Source organism: Tetrao urogallus (genome assembly GCF_951394365.1).
Source record: "Tetrao urogallus genome assembly, chromosome: Z".
In the NCBI taxonomy this organism is placed as follows: Eukaryota; Metazoa; Chordata; class Aves; order Galliformes; family Phasianidae; genus Tetrao; species Tetrao urogallus.
The window spans coordinates 22,085,950-22,103,576 of record NC_136816.1 but is presented as its reverse complement, the minus strand read 5'-3'; the positions used below and the strand labels follow the sequence as shown (position 1 = coordinate 22,103,576).

General features: G+C 36.5%; 1 protein-coding gene across 1 annotated transcript in view; it reads left to right on the top strand.

Annotated features, from left to right (window-relative positions):
- Positions 1 to 17,627, top strand: part of FBN2 (fibrillin 2) — a gene marked incomplete at both ends in the record, with an annotated part of 158,293 nt that overhangs the window by 82,748 nt on the left and 57,918 nt on the right. Inside the window, 6 exons of the mRNA XM_079548052.1 lie at positions 7,824 to 7,943; positions 12,098 to 12,235; positions 13,525 to 13,575; positions 14,017 to 14,142; positions 16,718 to 16,945; positions 17,326 to 17,451. Of these exons, the coding sequence (XP_079404178.1) occupies positions 7,824 to 7,943; positions 12,098 to 12,235; positions 13,525 to 13,575; positions 14,017 to 14,142; positions 16,718 to 16,945; positions 17,326 to 17,451 (789 nt within the window). The remainder of the gene's footprint in view (positions 1 to 7,823; positions 7,944 to 12,097; positions 12,236 to 13,524; positions 13,576 to 14,016; positions 14,143 to 16,717; positions 16,946 to 17,325; positions 17,452 to 17,627) is intronic.

Below are 17,627 nucleotides of genomic sequence, written 5' to 3'. Positions count from 1 at the left end.
ATATATGACTAGATTTTTGCATTGTATTATTTTATATTAAATATAAATTATTTATTATATATTATTTTTTGTATAATATTATTAGGATTAGGAAGTTTTTATAATGAATAATTATACATTTGAGTGAGTGATGATGAAGGTACAATCCTTCTGGAATATGTACTGTATAAACCAGTATAATCTTCTAAGTTTGCCTGGAGTAACAGAAGACATTATTGTCCTCAGCTGCTTGTTATTACTGATCAGCCACAAGTTACTTCCATACAGCTAAGCAAACATACAAAATGGAAAGTGGAAGCACTCTTTAAAATATTCTTGCTGTGTAAGATCAGTCAGGTTAACTTAAAACATTTCATTCGCAGCATTTGCTGAATGGGCTAACTTAACACTGCAGCAGTGAGGAAGGCTCATGTGCCCTTTGCCAGTTTTCTTCAGAGCAGTGGAAGCAAGCAGCATGGGGGCAATAGTGTTTTGAATGTCTCCAACTGTTCAGAAAGTGAACATGTGTTTACACTCAAAACATCTCATGAAATGGTTTAAATTCTGACGGTATCAAATCATTCACCTCTTCACCCCTTCTATTCAAAAGGAATTATGTTTCTTTATATTTCAGTACATGTGTGTTTCAGAGGCCACTTTTAAGAGTTAAAATTTCTTCTCTTCTTATATGTTACAAATTAGCAGCACTTGCTCAGGTTAGGCGTTTTCTTTTATCATGCTCCCATGGATTTATAGCACACTGTGCTAAATTGTCTTAGTGCCTCGTATCTCTCCACAGTGTTTGTGTGAGATATTGTCTTCAGAGTGTCTTTATGTTGCGTTTCCATGCCTAAAAACATTTCTAGCAGTGAAAATTGCTTTCCATGTGCTTTTAATTATCAGAATGGAAAATCCAACAACTTCAAAGCATAACACTGAGCAAAAGATAGACCAATGAGATACCAGAATGGAAATAGCTTAATTATTGAAGTAGTAGTATATCCAGATTTTCAAATGTAAAAAGTAAATATGTATTTTAACAGCAATAGAACTAGTAATGGTATCAGAAATATTAATAAAAGGCTAAGGTTTTGAACAGAAAAGTGTGCGGAAACATTATTGCACTAGGCCACAGCATCTACAGGGAAAAAGTGATCTTTTCTGTCTTCCGGGCATCCTTGTGACTATTCCATCACCATTCCTGTGTTAGGTCTTCTGCTAGCACAGGTTTTGGGCATCATAAAATTTCATAGTTCATAAAGTCATGGATTATCCCGAGTTGGAAGGGGGACACAAAGATCATCAAGTCCCACTCCAGCTCCACACAGCACCACCCAAAATCCCAACGCTGTGTCTGAGAGCAGTGTCCAAACGCTCCTTGAACTCCAGCAGCCCATTCTGTGCCCACCGCCCTCTTTCCCTGACCCCCAGCTGCCCTCCCCTGACGCAGCTCCATGCCGTTCCCTCTGCCCATCACTGTCACACAGAGCAGAGCTCAGTGCTGCCTTCTGCTCCCAGGGTACAGTTGGCCCTTTAGGCTCCAGGTTACACTGCTGCCTCATGTTCAGCCAGAGCAGCCTGATCCCTTTCTGCAGGCTGCTCTCCAGCTCTTGTCCCTAGGTCTGCATATGTATGGCTAGAGTTAACCTGTCACAGGAGTAGAATCTGTCAGAATTTGTCAGTTGCTGTTGTTTAACTTTATGCCCTTTATCTCAGTTTTTTTGCAAAGTCTCTCTACTCCTGCGGGAATAAAGAGCTCATCCCAGTTTAGTGTCATCAGTGAACATGTGTATGTTTATCTTCAAGTCCTGCATTCAAGTCATTGATGACAATGCTTAGGAGAACTGCCCCTAAAAGGAGCTCCATGAAACCCCACTATTGTCTGGCTGCCAACCTGATGTAACCACATTTACCATACCACTTTAAGCCTGAGTCATCAGCAGAGTAGTTGTTCATCCATGGCATTGTGCCTTTGACTACTTGTATGCTGGACATTTTGTCCAGTTCACTGAGGAGCAGGCAAGTTCTTTAGATAGCATTGCCAGCAGATTTTGACTGCAAAATCATAGTATCTAAACAGGTTACGTATAAGACTAGATAGAGTTTAAAGCAAGTTTTATGAAGACAAGATTCTAGTAAAAGTATAGATATCCCTAAATAGCCACTTTTTTAAGGAATATGAGACTTCTTTTAGTTTTTATCCAAAGGATATATGTGCAGTTCCCAAATTAACTGTTCAGGGATCACATCTGAAAATAGGAACAGGGAACTCATGTGATATATTCAGAATAACACAATACAGTACTTGGTGACAATCAACTAGTAATGTAGGTACTAAGGCATTTCATAATTTAAGTCAAACTGAATATAGAAAATGCAAACACCTTATTAGGAGGTTGATATGTAAGTTAAAGTCTGTTCCGCTGTAAAGGAGGAATGACTGAGTTGATCATTCAGAAGCATTAGGTACAGCTGTTCAGGTTTCTGTTTTGTGCATTTATTATTTCCTGGATTTAGAGATAGATGAATTAATGCACTTAATCACTTGTTTTCCTTTTTTACCTGGAAATGTTTCCATGTATTTTTGAATACTTGTAATGAGTTTATTTCCTTCATGAAATAACAGTTGTTGTTTCCCTTTGTTCTTTTTCATAATCCTACATATCTGCTGAATTCTGAGGAATGACTGCATGGTTGGGCACAAATGCAGCAGTAATACTTAAAATAAGCTAATATTTTGTTGATGTTAAAAAAAAAATCATTTAAATAACAAAAAGACAAAACCAAAGAACCAACCCTTAGCCAAAACTTCAGATTTGTAAGAATATTTTCTTTTTGAACAGTTATTTTAGTGTAATCAACTCTAAAATACTTGTAAATTTTTATTGTCTGTGTGGCAGATTTGGAAGGATAATCAGTTTCTTTCAGTACACTTATGTACATGAAATTGCTTACACAGGTTGTGAAGAATTTATCATCACCATCTCGGATAAGATGGAATTGAAGGAAATTAAACTGAAGTTTAGATTTAGCTGATCAGACGAAAAAAGATTCAGGAGTGGTTTGGCATAAAACTTGCTATGAAACCTGTCAAATGTATTCTAAAGTTGAGTGGGTTGGCAATTTAAGGAATATACTCATCTCTTTTTTGTCTAAATTCTGATTTCAAATGGACATTAGTCATCCAGTTTTGAGTTTCAGGTTCACTAGTTATGGAAAAAAGACAGAAGCTTTATGTTCTTTAAGCTCTCTGAAAATGCTCTGATGCTTGCTACTCACCAGTATATTTCTAATTAATATAACTGTCATCAGTAACTGTGATAAAGCAACAAAACCATGTACTGTTTTCAGTTATAGTTGAATTGAAAATTCTTATCAATTTGTTGCAGAGAGTATAGGAGTTGTTCGAGTCTTCAGAGTCTGTGAAAGTAGAGATTTTTACAACAAGCTCTGTGGTTTAGATTGTGTTTCCAGTGACATAACTAGTTAAACGTAAACCAGATGTGCTTTGAAGTTTATTTCCAGGAATGTACAGCAAACTGTTTCAATTTTTGTTTTTGTGACATTTACAATGTACACTCATTCCTCTTAAGCAAAAAGTCTTCAAAAAATATATATTTTCGTACATTTGCTTTTTACTTTAAAATACAAAACAGTATTTAAAATCAAATATTTTTCTTGCTTTTTTTTTAAATGCACCTTAGAAGGTTTATGGAAACAATCTTTGGAGTTTGTTTACACTGTGCTTATGATACTTATTTGTCCTGATTCAGCAGAGTACTATTGGTGAAGTACGTTCATCCTTCAGTTTTTCTTTTTTTTTTCTGAATGGTGGTTTTGAGAAGTAGTCAGGGAAATATTATAAGCTTCTGAGTACTCGAAAGGACTGGGTTTGGGGGAGTTGTTGGTTTGGCTCTTGTTTCTTTCTGTTCCATTTCGTTGGTTGATTTTTGCTAACATGGAGCTGAAGCATATCACATGCAGAATGTAACAAACAAATTTTTCAAGTTTGGGGGCCCGAAGCACAGTCACAAGATCATTTTCGAAACAGCTAGAAGTTAATGCCTCCAGAAATGCATAACCTCATCCTCATTGAAATCTGTTCTCCATATTTATAATCTGTGGTGAGAAATGGCATGGGATGAGTATTCCTTCATCTGCATCAGGACAAAGTAAATTAAGGAAAAGCATGGCTCTGGGAGACAGAGTCCCTCACACCTGATCTTGGTTATGCTTTTGATCTGCTTTTGCCATTTTCAACCCAAAGACAGGAAAGTGAACATTTGTCTGAAGGATCAGGGAGTGGCTGGCACTGACAATAGACAGGTATGAATCTCCCTATTCTTCTACATTTTTTATCAGCTGGCTGCTCAGTTTGATTCCTTTTCTTTGTCTTTTACCAGAGAGTAAAGAACTTAACCCATAAACCTATGGATGCTTTTCTCCTCTCCGTCTCCATTTATTCTTGTATCTTTCAGTTTTGGGGATGCTGACTTTCACGTATGGTTCTCAGCTATTTTTTTGTAGGTTTGAGTTTCTTGTTAAATGTGAAAACCAAAAGCAGAGATGTATTTTCCTAGAAAAAAAAAAAAAAATGATTATAAATGTAACTTGTTAATTTTCAGGGAGAATTAAAGATAGGTGTAATAACCTGATACATTTTAAATTTATAAATATGAATGATCCTAATTTTTATGCGTTCTTTATGTTCTGAATATGATTAAAGTAGTGCCTTAGATAGTAGCAGTACTACTTTCTGCTCAGTATCGTGTTTTGTCTTATGTACTGGTGCTGTATGTGCAGGTGTGTGTGTGGTGGGGCTGACAGCTGTGAAAATGATGTGACACTTTCCATGAAAATCTCCTGCTTTCATCTGTAATATTTTTAGGCAGACTTGAAGCATTTTACCTACAGTTTTCCTTGCTGGGTCTCTGACTCAGACTTCTAATCTACTTTAAAAATATCAGACAAAACACTTTATTTCCAAGAATGATTAGCTAGTAAGAAAATGTTGATCTGTGTGTTGAGAAACATGTGAATATTATGACTACTTCTTCAAAAAGCTACTGTTCCTTTATGCTACTGCAGTTCTTCAGCTGTTTTTGTCCCCCCTTACTCTGAAATTGTGCTCAGATTTGGCTAAGTTGAAAGTCTAATTTTACATTTACTCACTCAGTGGAGATATACTATATTCTTTGTGTGCAAAAGCTCCAAAATTTCCATGGGGCTGCTTGTGCATGGTCCATCATGGTAACTTCTCTGAAGTTTCCGCCTTAAGTGAACAGGGAAGAGCACTGAACTGGACAGATAACCACATCTGCATAAAAGCAGAAGCATAAACGCAGAGACTGATCAAAGAGCCCTCTGGCCCAGTGCTAACTGAAAAAGAGCAAGTACAGAGCATTACTTTCCAGAAATACTCTCTGAACTGCTGTGATTCCAAAATAGGATCTTTCTGTTAATAACTGTCTATGGATTTCTGTTCAATAAGTTGTCCAGATTGATGTTGATTCATGAAAGTTTTCAACATCCCAGGGAGAGGTTTTCCAATTTCTCAACTCATTGTGAAAATGTTTCTTTAGTTGTTTGGCTACCAGCTGGCTTCACTGGCTGTCCCTTTGTTCTTGCAATGCAAGTGATGGTGACATGTTGATGCTTTTGACTGGGAGCAACTATGTGTATCTTCTGTATAGTCCACTTTCCCTTCCTTTCTTCCCCTGTACTGAGAACTATTCAACATATAGTGCTTTAAAGATTATCTCTATGCCTCGCTGTGATCTGTTTTTAATCTTGGGAATATTTGGTTTCCCTGTGAAAGCAGCAGATATTACTCTTTGCTACCAGATATTGCTGGCTAGGAAAAGATAGGGAAACTAGGGAGGCAGGAAACGTACCCTAGATTGTAAAACTTGAGGTAATAAAGTGTGAAATGTATTTACAGGGAGGGGAAGGGGTGCAGAGCAGATAAACGTTTTCCAGATTGCCAGCTGGGATACAGAGGTGCTTAGCATTTGCTCTGTACAAACTATCTGGCTTCTGCAGATCTTACATGATTACCTTCGTGCTGTGTTGGTACGTGACCAGTGCAAAGCCTGTCCTAGCCCCACATGTTTGCATACACTGTTGTTGTACTCTTCAGCAAGCTGGAGTGGCCTGTGATCTGTTAAAATAAAACCTGAGATAACACAACCAACTTTATCTAAGCAGGCTGTCTGTGAAGAAAAGTGGAAGCTATGCCTGTTGTGGCATCAGGCAGACGTCTGTTCGGGACTGGCAGCTCTGGAGGAGCAATGCAGGGACAGCATTATTGGTAGCGTGGTATTTAGCAGCTCAGGATTAGTACAGCAGTTAGCCCTGTGTAGGAAGTCCTAAACACAATTGCTTGATATGGTAAAGGCTCCTGGATCTCGTGTCTGCATCTGTGTAAGCTGGCTAACACACAAGACAGAGAGTAGATTTTACTCTTTTGCTGCTCAAAAAACTTGCTGTCATTCAAAGACAAGTCTATTTACTGTTTGTAGGCAAGTAATTCCATTAAGTAAAGAAACTGTGAAAATTGGCCCTTCAGTTAGCTTTTTGGCTTGGATGTGAAGAGGGAGATGACTCAGTTTCCTAAGCATTTCTGAGTGTTTTCAATCTCTTTGTTTCTTTCCTCGTCCTCCCGTATATATTCTTTGGTGAGTATTCTAAACGATTCCTACAACCCCATAAACGTCTCAAGATTCCTTCATGGAATCTTCCTCCAGGTCTAGTGAAATGACAGCTTGATCCCTCTTGGCACACTGAATAGCAGATGGTGCCTTTTGCATGATTTCTGGCCAATGAGCAGGGTGCTACAGTCTGTTGATACTACTAATGTTACTGGTGCTTCATACATCCTGTGTTAATTTATAATTAATTTTTGTGTATCAACATGACATTATTCTTTGGACAGTACTAGCAAACATAAGTGTGCACTAGCAATTTTATTTCAGGCCTGACAGAGAAACTGTCTGGTTAGATTAGAACGTATGGAACGTATGACTTGATTAGAGATCCAGATAAAAAAAAATGAACTGGTTGAGTTTAGGAAAAAGTAGTGGATATGCATCTGCAACTGTTCTTTGAAAAAATTTGCTGGTATTGTTTTAATCTTAGAATTGATTTGACTTTAAATAATAATAATAAAAAAAACCAAACCAGCAAATAATGGTGTCTGCAGGGGTCCTATTCTTTTATATGAGCCAGCTTAAAAAATTCATACGGGCAATAAATAGAAAGAGTTAGGGGATAGGGGAAAGCACCATTTACGCTATACAAGTTTCAACTCCTATTTCTTGAATTCTTTCCAGAGCTACAGAATTGCAGCCAGCATTGGAATATTTTGATTCTGACAGGGTTTTCTTAATTCTTCCAAAGCCTTATGGAGCCATAAATGACAGAAACAATAAGACTTTTGTTTGTGCACAGCGTGTTGTGGCTAGGGATGCATTGCTTTCCATGATGAAAGAATTTTGATTTCTCACAAGGCTGTTACAATTTATGCTGGAAAATTTTATATTCCATGTTCTTGGAAACCCTTGTCTTTGGAGGAAACAGTCATTTAATTAATGCTCTCAAAATATGCATTCCTATACTCATGTACATAAATGCTAACTGTCTGTCTTTGTCTTTTATATGTCATGCTTCAAAAAGACAGACAGGAAGACAGGCAGACAAAGAAAAAAAGAAAGGAGGGAAAAAATACATATACCAGACTTTCTTGGCAAAACAATCCACAGCAGCATTGATGCTCCTTATTTGATTATTTTTTTTCCCAGAAGCACATTACTGTTCTAACAGTGTCTTTTCTTTCTGGATTATAGATATAAATGAATGTGAAAGCAGCCCATGTGTCAATGGTGCCTGCAGGAACAATCTTGGATCTTTCAGTTGTGAATGTTCACCTGGCAGCAAGCTGGACTCTACAGGACTGATCTGCATCGGTGGGTCTTCCCTTGTGTTTTGCTGTTGTTGCTGTTGTTTTTTTTATCTGTTTTTCTTACTAATTAAAAACAAACAAAACCAAAAATAAACATTTAAAGCGTTAATTAAATCAGCAAGAAATTAATGTATTTTCCTCCTGTAGTAGACTGCATGTATAGTTGCGTAAGACCAAACAAATCCATACCAATCGGATTGATTCCATGGAAGCAGAAGAATGTTAAGGAATTATTGTCATTCTTACAAAAGATAAGATGTGAGTAAAACTGTAGGTAGTAAGGCTAATAACTGAAAAATTGTAAAGCCGAAATACCCTTTCAATTTTTTGTCCTCTATATATTTGAGACAAGAGAGTAAAACTGGACCAACATCTACTCAAATGGTGATGTGAAAGCTCCTGGCTTTTAGGATTCATGGCATTCTTCATAAACTGCGAAGATTACTTTTCCTACCTATCAAGAAATAGTGATGTTTGCCTTACAGCACAATCCTTACCTCTGTTGTAGAAAGCTGTTAAAGGAGAGTAAAAGATTTGAAAATTTGTCAGGATCCCTGTCCCTGGAGGAAACATGAGTATTGTGTTGTGTATTTATGCAAGACATATATGTATAGAAAAATAATGTAGCATAAATACTGTTAGCATCCTTGGAGGTTTTCTTTTGCATTGAAAAAAAGCAGAGCATAGCACAGATTTTATCAGAGCTAGCAGCAACAGTTGCCTGCAAGATGTTATTCCCATTATCTCTGGAAGCCATTCTCTTTTCTTTTCTTGTCTTTCCAAGAAGATTCAAAGGGCTAGACACTTTGGCACTCCTCAGTTGCTCAAAAGCTGCCATTTGTGTAACATAATTAAATTTATTGTAGGATATGTTGGATAATTTGGATTGGAGTGTCATTAACAATGCGATGATGCTTAGTTTAAATGTTTCTTCTATTTTAAGATAGATTTGTCTGGTGTTCTTGATTCAACTCTGTTGCCGTGCCAAGACTTTCTTAAGATTGGAAAGTTAATGTAAAGACTGCAGTTTCTTTTTAATGAAGGCATCTATCTGTGCCTTGATTTGTTTTTTTAAGTGAATATTACTTTTCACCTAAGCCTTCTCCTAGCCTTTCACTTAGGTTTTTAGGGGTACTGCCACCACCTCTGACCTGTACAGTTTAGTATTCTGCTTGTTCCATTTCACATTGTGCTGATATCTTGACGTGACCACTTTAACCTGTGCTTAATTTTGTTGTGTTCTGGCATCCAAAGATATTCTGAGTTCATTAAGGGCTTAATTATAACAATGTTCCTGATTTACTTTGCAAATTTTTTCCATTGGGATGACTAGAGTGTGAGGTACTATTTAGCCTGAGTAGTATTTGTAAATAATGTAAAATAAATAATACAAATACTTGAATAGTCAAATAAAAAGGGAAGGATAGGAGCTACCTTATTCTGTAGGCCTAATTGTTACTCGTTCTTGTTGATCAGCATTCTCTCTGGAAGAGTTTTCTGTACTACAAGTGAGAATATGGCAGGACAGAAGTGTCAGTACAGCTCATGTAAGAAATACATTTTTATAGAGATAGAATCAATTTATGTTCTCCTACCTTGGCAAAACTTCCACTGGAATTGGTAGTGATGGGAGAAGGGTAGACTAAATTACTGGAAGGTGAGTAAGGGTTTGAGATTACAGGTTTGTGTTTTCACTGTTATCTTGTGGACTCAGGTCAGACCTATGACAATCCTCGAGAAGCTTTGTGGCTGGCACATGCTCTCTTCTCGGTTTCTGAAGACAAAACTTGTCTTTTCTGGTTCCTTTGCCTGATCTGCTCAGCCTTAATGCTGAAGAGCCAGGTGTTTTGAGCCATTTGCATCTGTATTGCGTGCAGAAATTCTGCTAAGATATAAGTCATTTGTCTCTTTCTGTCAACTTCCCTGTGCAGAGGGAAAATGACTTGTTACAGTAAGAGCAAGAATTCAAGTCACAACATTTGGCTCAAACTTCCAGCAAATTAGGGTTGTTAGTGTAGCCTTTACAGTAAAAGCTTTCAGCGAGAAAGTTGATATATTATGCATTTGTTTTGCTTTATAACTCTCTGCCTGTTGTATTAAGGCTACTCCTATTTTAAAGGAGGAAAGAAATAGAACTGTTCTGAAATACATCTGTTGGTTTTACCACTGCTGCATTGCTATTTTGGGAATTGCTTGTATAGTGGGTGTACTGCCATTTGTGCTGTTTAAATATACATTTAATATATGATTTTAATGAATATTTAGTCAATGTTTTTGGAATTCATATAGCACACAGCCTGTAGGCTGCCATCTGCCTGTAGTATGCATATATTCTTCTTCAAGTCAGAATCAAAGAGATGCAAGTAGCAGAAAGAATGCTTTGATGCTGAATAATATATTATAATATAAAAAATGTTTTTTTTTTCACCAAAGCAAAAGTCACAGTGACTGCCCTTTGTAAATTTTGTCTGGACAAGAGAGGTTGTGTAAAATAAATGAAACTAACTCACAACCAGAAAAAAAGATGAGACAAGCAGACTTCAGCAGGATAATGCAGATGCAGCTGGTGTGAAGAAAGTCGTCTGCTAATATGTATAGTTAAAATTATTTTTTGAGATACTATTTTGACTTTTTGATCATGTAAAGCTGGTTACTAAAAATGTGCAATATCATGCTCAAATGATTGCTAATCAATGAAGCAATATAAACATTTACATTTTGACAAAATAAAGTAGGTATATCAACGTAAGGCCAGCAAGCTGGGTGTATCATGAGATAGATTCAGGCTGGGCGTTAGGAAATACTGCTTTTCTGAAAGACTGGTCAGGTACTGGAATGGGCTGCCCAGGGAGGTGGTGGAGTCACCGACCCTGGGGGTGTTCAAGGAACGTTTGGATTTTGTGTTGAGGGACGTGGTTTATTGAGAGCTATTGGTGATGGGTGGATGGTTGGACTGGGTGATCTTGTGGATCTTTTCTTGGTGATTCTATGATTCTATGATAGTTAAAGAGACTTTCATCCTTCCTGTCTCAAGGCCCTGAATTTGGGACATTTGATGAGAAAGCACATACCCATCCCATAGTAGGTCAAGAGCAGATCCAGGAAGTCACTTCATAAGTTATGTCTTCCTTTGGTCTTGTAATGTCATCCCTAGTCTTGATTGCTGGATAAAGGATGATAAAGGATTAGAAAAAATGATTTTTTCCATGATCCTTTGTCCTTCATTGATTTGTAACATTGTACCCTACATTTTTTGAGACCAATGGTAATCTAAATAATATGACTCTTAAAATTGATTGTTTATGAATTAAATTTTCCAGTTTCTAGAACCAGTTTCCAGAACTGGTTCCAGGAACGTTCTTGCACAAGCTTTTCTTTTTCTGTTATATTACACAAACAATGGTTGTGCTCTCAGCATTCTGCATAATTTTCTAATACCAGTTTTGTAGAAAAGTTCAAGTTTTTTAAAGAAAAAAAATTCTGGAGCACATTGCTCGTAGGTATGAGCTCTGAGTAATACCAATCAACAGCACCTAATAGATAGTCTGACTTTCTGTATGTAAATTATACATAAACCTTTAAAACCAATTCCTATTCATCTTGCATTAATTGTCTTGTTACGTTAATCTGAGCCATTTGCTTAGTTTTGAACTAGGGGTATGTGCATGCTGTTAAACTCCATCCAGACTGTCTTCCAAATCTGGCTTAGATCTTTACAGACGGCTTTTTAACTATCCAATCACAAAGATTGTAGTCTGCTTTAAGAATTTTGGTCTCTTTTAAATATAATAGTATAAAAATACTGAACCAAAGTATTTTACTTTCAAAAATTCATACTTGATTTAGTATCTAACTTATATTTTAAAAAGTGAATTGTGCACTGAAAGCATGGTTGTTTTGAATTGAAGACTTGGGTACCTAAAAGAGAATTTGAGACAATTTCAGGCAGCAGAGTTTACGCTGGTAGACCTTTGCTAGCTGTAAGACCTGTACTGTAGAGTGCCTCAAGGGGTACATTCTATCACTCATTTTTGGTGATAGTGCTGTCTATATCTATATCTTTTAGAAGACAGACTGTGCTCTCTTGTACTGTGTGGCATTATGAGATGTCAGCTCTTCCTGCTGTGACAGTTCCATATTGTTTCTGTTGTGCTGCAGATAGCCTGAAGGGGACTTGCTGGCTTAATATCCAGGACAGTCGCTGTGAAGTCAACATCAATGGTGCTACACTGAAATCTGAATGCTGTGCTACTTTAGGAGCAGCTTGGGGCAGCCCATGTGAGCGGTGTGAATTAGGTATGCTATTACGCTTTCATATTCTGTGTCTTTTGGGAGAAAAGTGAGTGTAGCACCAGAAGAATTCTCACTTTTTTTTCTTTTTTTTCAGTTAAAACAAACAGAAACACTATGAATTGAGAATGTTTCCTGTAGCATCTTTTGTAATCTCCACCATCAGATACCATTCTAACTTTGAGACTGTGAGGAAATAATATTTGAGTGGATTCCTGAGTAGTTCTCCACAAGTATAATGCACTGGGATAGCTTGAAATAAGGACTAAAAAAATAAAGTGAAATACCTGTTAAAAATCTTGAAAGCCTTTTATTCTGTGGGCTGTTAACACTCATCCCAGCTATTTTCAAACACATAGCTTATGTATCACTATTGACTGTAGTAGTACTAGTATTAGATCACAAGTTTAAGGGTAGAGATTGGAAGTAGGAATATTAATGTGTACTGTATTTTGTGGAGAATATGTTGTGCCACAGTCTTGCCCCAAGGTTTGAATAAAACCACTAGAGACTGAAACAATGTCATGACATTTTAGCCTGTGGTTTTTAATTGAAACAATAACTGTGGGCAGATCTGTCAGATCTAATAAGCATGGTGCAAACAGCATCCAGCAGTGCTTTTAACTGTGCAGTGGAGCATCGAGCAGAGATACTGCTTTGGAGTACAGGAAGCAGCATGGTGAGTTTAGGCTTATAGAACTAATCAAAGACTCATTAATCTCAAGCACTCATTAGCTTAGATGAGTACATCTGGCCATTTAATTTATTTTCTTTAACTTTCTAGATTTCAGCAATCTTGCATGTCTCTACACCATTCTACATTTTACATACATATCCTAAAATAACATCTTTGCTCAGATGCTTTGTAGAGCTACAGGGGAAAAACACACACACCAAAAAAACCAAAAAAAAAAAAACAAAAAAAACCAAACAAAACTACACAAAAAAAACCCATAACTCTTCGATGATAACTGGCATCACTAAGCTTTAAATCCTGTAGCCTTACAGGATATGTACCTTTCATCTACATCTGAGTGCTGAGATTCATCTCATTCTGTCCCTAGTAGTGGAAAGCACAACAAAGTAACTATGTAACATTTAATTTCCTCAGTTATTATTTGTTCTAAATAAAACATATGAGTCAGTAGTCTTTTTCATTGAGGCTAGATCACTTGCTACATTATACAGTCAAACTTAGATAATGTAGGAAAATTGCAAAGATACTTTTTATTCTATATTGCTTACTCTAATGTGTCATTCTGAAGCAGTGATGCATCTTTTTTGCTTGATTCCAGACACAGCTTGTTCAAGAGGATTTGCCAGAGTTAAGGGTGTTACCTGTGAAGGTAAAGTTTTGTGTTTCTTTTCACTCGTTTTTCTCTCAGAAAACAAATGAGAGGGTGAGCTGTAATCTTACTAATTTTAGAGCTGCTATCAATTAATGACTGTTGGGAACTTATTACATAACACTGTTGGAGAATGTCAAAATGGTACAAAAAGGATGGAAGTGCTCCTTCATAATACATTTAATTGTTTTTCATTCTCTCATCCACAAACATTTTGTCTTACTTAGAGAATGTGGCATCTTAATGTCCTGTGTCTTATCATCTTATAAGATTCCCTTGGGTGAAAGGGAGCCAGGTACTTGTTCAGATCCTAATACAGCATGAGTGAAACTGCTGTGCTTTCTTTTGTACAGCTGAAGTTCTCAGTAAAGTTGTCACTATCTCCTTGCTGGAATTAGTATACATTCTGAAACTTCTTTCATCCCTTCACTTTACCAACAGATGTAAATGAGTGTGATGTTTTTCCTGGAGTTTGTCCCAATGGACGATGTGTTAACAGTAGGGGCTCATTTCATTGTGAATGCCCAGAAGGACTGACGCTGGATGGGACAGGGCGAGTGTGTTTGGGTAAGAACATAGTCAACTTTGGCAGCCTTTTAGCTGTGTTTAATAACTGTCTGAAATAAATCTTAAAGGAATAAGAAGGGACATTTGGTCTGTTTTCTGAACAGTTGGCTTTAAGTGTATGTTTTGGTTTATGTGTGCTTGGATTTCAGATACCTATTCACTTCAGGGAAGAGTTAGGGAATATGAATGTTGGTGATGTGACAGGTTTTGCCCTCACTGCAGTCAATAGGTTTTACTGGAGTGTTGCCCTTAATGTAATTCGCATTGCCCATTCTGACTCACTGTGAGGTAGGCAATAAGCAGTTTGCTGGCCAGCCAGGGCCTTGTAATGGATAATGACTTGTTCTTTTCTCTATCTACTCATTTTATGACATTAAGGTACTATCCTGTAGCAGAAATATGCAGACTGAAATTGATTTGTTTGAAAGTAAGTAAAATGGGTGTAGGTAAAATTAAGACTTCATCTTTGTTGTGCATGACAAAACATGATGTCAGTGAAGACATAATATCCTGGTTTTATGTATAAAAAGTATTACAGTCTGTATATAAGTTAAAGGAAACAAAAATGTGCTGTAGCAAGTATAGTTAATGTTATTAGTCTGTTAATGGAAGTGCATGAATGAGATCTGATAGTGCTTTTTACAGTCACAAGTTTTATAAAATGTTACATTGCTACACGTTTCTGTAGCATCTAAGTTATCCTAATAACACAACATTGCCTGACAGTGAATGTACTTGATCTTCTTTTCCTTTCCTTTTTAGATGGATGTTCTATAATATCCTGAAAGAATTTTTATTTTTTACATCTGATAAGCTGTGAAATCCAAATTCAGATTGCACAAAATGTTTACATGGTTTTAAACAAGCTGCATTTCATAATTTAGAATGATATTTATTTATAAGACTATGGGAAAAAACAGAGACAGACTTGTTGTGATTTGTAATGTATCCTAAAAAGTGCAGGTCTGCTTTAAATGAAATTATGCTAAACACACTTTCTCCATCTATGGATTCAGCTTTTTTGCAGTACAACTTTTCAAATTGTCCTTTTGAAATCTTTAAAAATCAGTAGTCAGAGATGAAAAAGATGAAAGTAAGTGAACTGAATACTTAAAAGATTCTGGAATTTGTTAATTTTTTACCCTTTTTTTTTTTTTTTTTAAGGACCATAAAAATATAATTACTGACAGCATTTGATTTCTTTTGTGAAAACAGAACAGAACAATTACAATTTTTACACCCTTGCTTCACTTCGGTCAAGAATTTGGCTGTTCTAACCCATATTTTCTATTTCAGTGGTATTCTTATTCCCTGAGATTCAAGTTTAAGCAATAGTTCTCCTTCAGTTGTTCTGCTGTTTATCAGTAGCTGATACAAACAGTTACCAGGTTGTGTTTTGTTGCTGATGATGATTTCTAAAATATGAATGCAGCTCTAGAGACTTTTTTTAAAATGAGAAATTTGAAAATAAACAGATGTACTTTCTCAGCATAAAAATTCTCTTAGAAAAAAGAAATAATTCAAAACAAAGTCCATCAAGATGCATATTCTGTTTCTCCTGCTAGGTTTTACTTCTTTTTTTTTATCCCATACTTATCAGTTCTCTTTTCAGCCGCTGTCATCTGTGGCCTTCAATCCTACATTACTTCTAAGTGAGAAACTTGGTAAGAAGAGGTGGTTGCAACAATGGAGTTGTTTTAGGCAATTCACAGAATTCCTTTACCCTCAAATCCATTTTTTCTTCTCCTATTTCAATGAAAGAATATCCTTCTACATTACAAGATATGTGCTTTCTCCTATGCTGCATAAGCACCGTGGCATATATTTCTCAAGTGCTTTGTTTTCTGCAGAGTCCACTGGAGTGATTTTAGTGATAACAAGTATTTATTAGAATTATGTTTGCTGAATCTGTTGAAGTGAAAATAAATATTATATTGATATGAGGAACTTTGCAGGAAACCATAAATATACTTTAAACAATTTCCATTTCTTATACTTCTGAATTGTTTACCCTAGGATGTGTATAAGATCGTTCATATCGGAAAATGGTGGAAGATGTGTAGAGAAAATATTTCAGCAGATCTTTCATGTTGTTTTTTTAAATAATACATTTTCTCCAAAGCTTTTTGTGCTAAGTAAATAAAAGTGTTGTGTTAGGTTTCCTAAAGCCTAATTTCAAGTTCAGTGTGTCATATCAAATATTCTGGCTTCCAGTCCATTTTAGTCATACTAGGAATGTGGAATCATAGATATCTTCTCTAACTCTGCTGTAATTGTCTGTTTCCTGTTATCTGTACAGTTTTTCAGATGTTTGAAATTCGGAGACATTTTCCTAAGTTGCAGAAGATAGCATTTAGAGAAATACTTCTACTGCTGCGTGATACAGCAGAGATTTGAAAGCTTACCAATAGCAACTTCAAACTTCAACTCTGTGCAGTGTATGATATCTTGAGCAGAAATCTGTATTGCAGAAACTGAACCACATAAGTAATCATGTCCTGGAAAAAGCCGCTTCTGAAAGAAAGAAAACCCCACCAAAATGTAACATTTCCCTTTGTTGTTTTAAATTGGGCAGATATGCGCATGGAGCAGTGTTACCTGAAATGGGACGAAGATGAATGCATTCAGTCTGTACCTGGCAAATTTCGTATGGATGCCTGCTGTTGTGCTGTGGGTGCTGCCTGGGGCTCTGACTGTGAGGAGTGTCCAAAGCCTGGCACAAAGGAGTATGAGGCTCTGTGCCCCAGAGGTCCTGGTTTTTCTAACAGAGGAGATATTCTAACTGGCAGACCATTTTATAAAGGCAAGAATTAATTATTATCTAAAAATCTAAAAATTGTATGTATGTTTCAGTGACCATTCTAATGAGATGCCAGGGTTTGTATCTGTTACGTACTTGAGATGAGACGTACTGTAAATATGTTTGCCTTACAGAGCTGGCACTACAGGTGGAAAACCTACTGCTTGCATGTTCATCCGTTCATCCTTCTCAGTTATTTTTCCTTCCCCAGCCCTGACTGGTGTCTCCTGCTGCCCTGACTCCTCCTTTCATGCCAATAAGAAGGAAAGAAGGAAAAGGAAACTTCCATTACGTATATAAGCATATAAATACAAAAAGAAGTAAATAAATATTTAAAATATTTGAGCCTTCTTTCTTTTTTTCTTTTTTTCTTTTTTTTGTAGATATCAATGAGTGCAAGGTATTCCCTGGTATGTGCATGAATGGTAAATGCAGGAATACAATTGGAAGTTTCAAATGTAGGTGTAACAGTGGGTTTGCTTTAGATATGGAGGAAAGAAATTGTACAGGTAAGTCTTGCATTTTCTCTGGCTTTTAAAGGAACTTGTGATGGTTACATAGCTTAGTGATCTGGGAGCTTAATGTAATTGATTTCCTTCAATTTCTAATCTGTGGTCAAAGCGGACAACTGTCTTCTTTTCCTTTTAGAAAGTGACTCTCTAATTAATTTGACTTTCATTTGGTA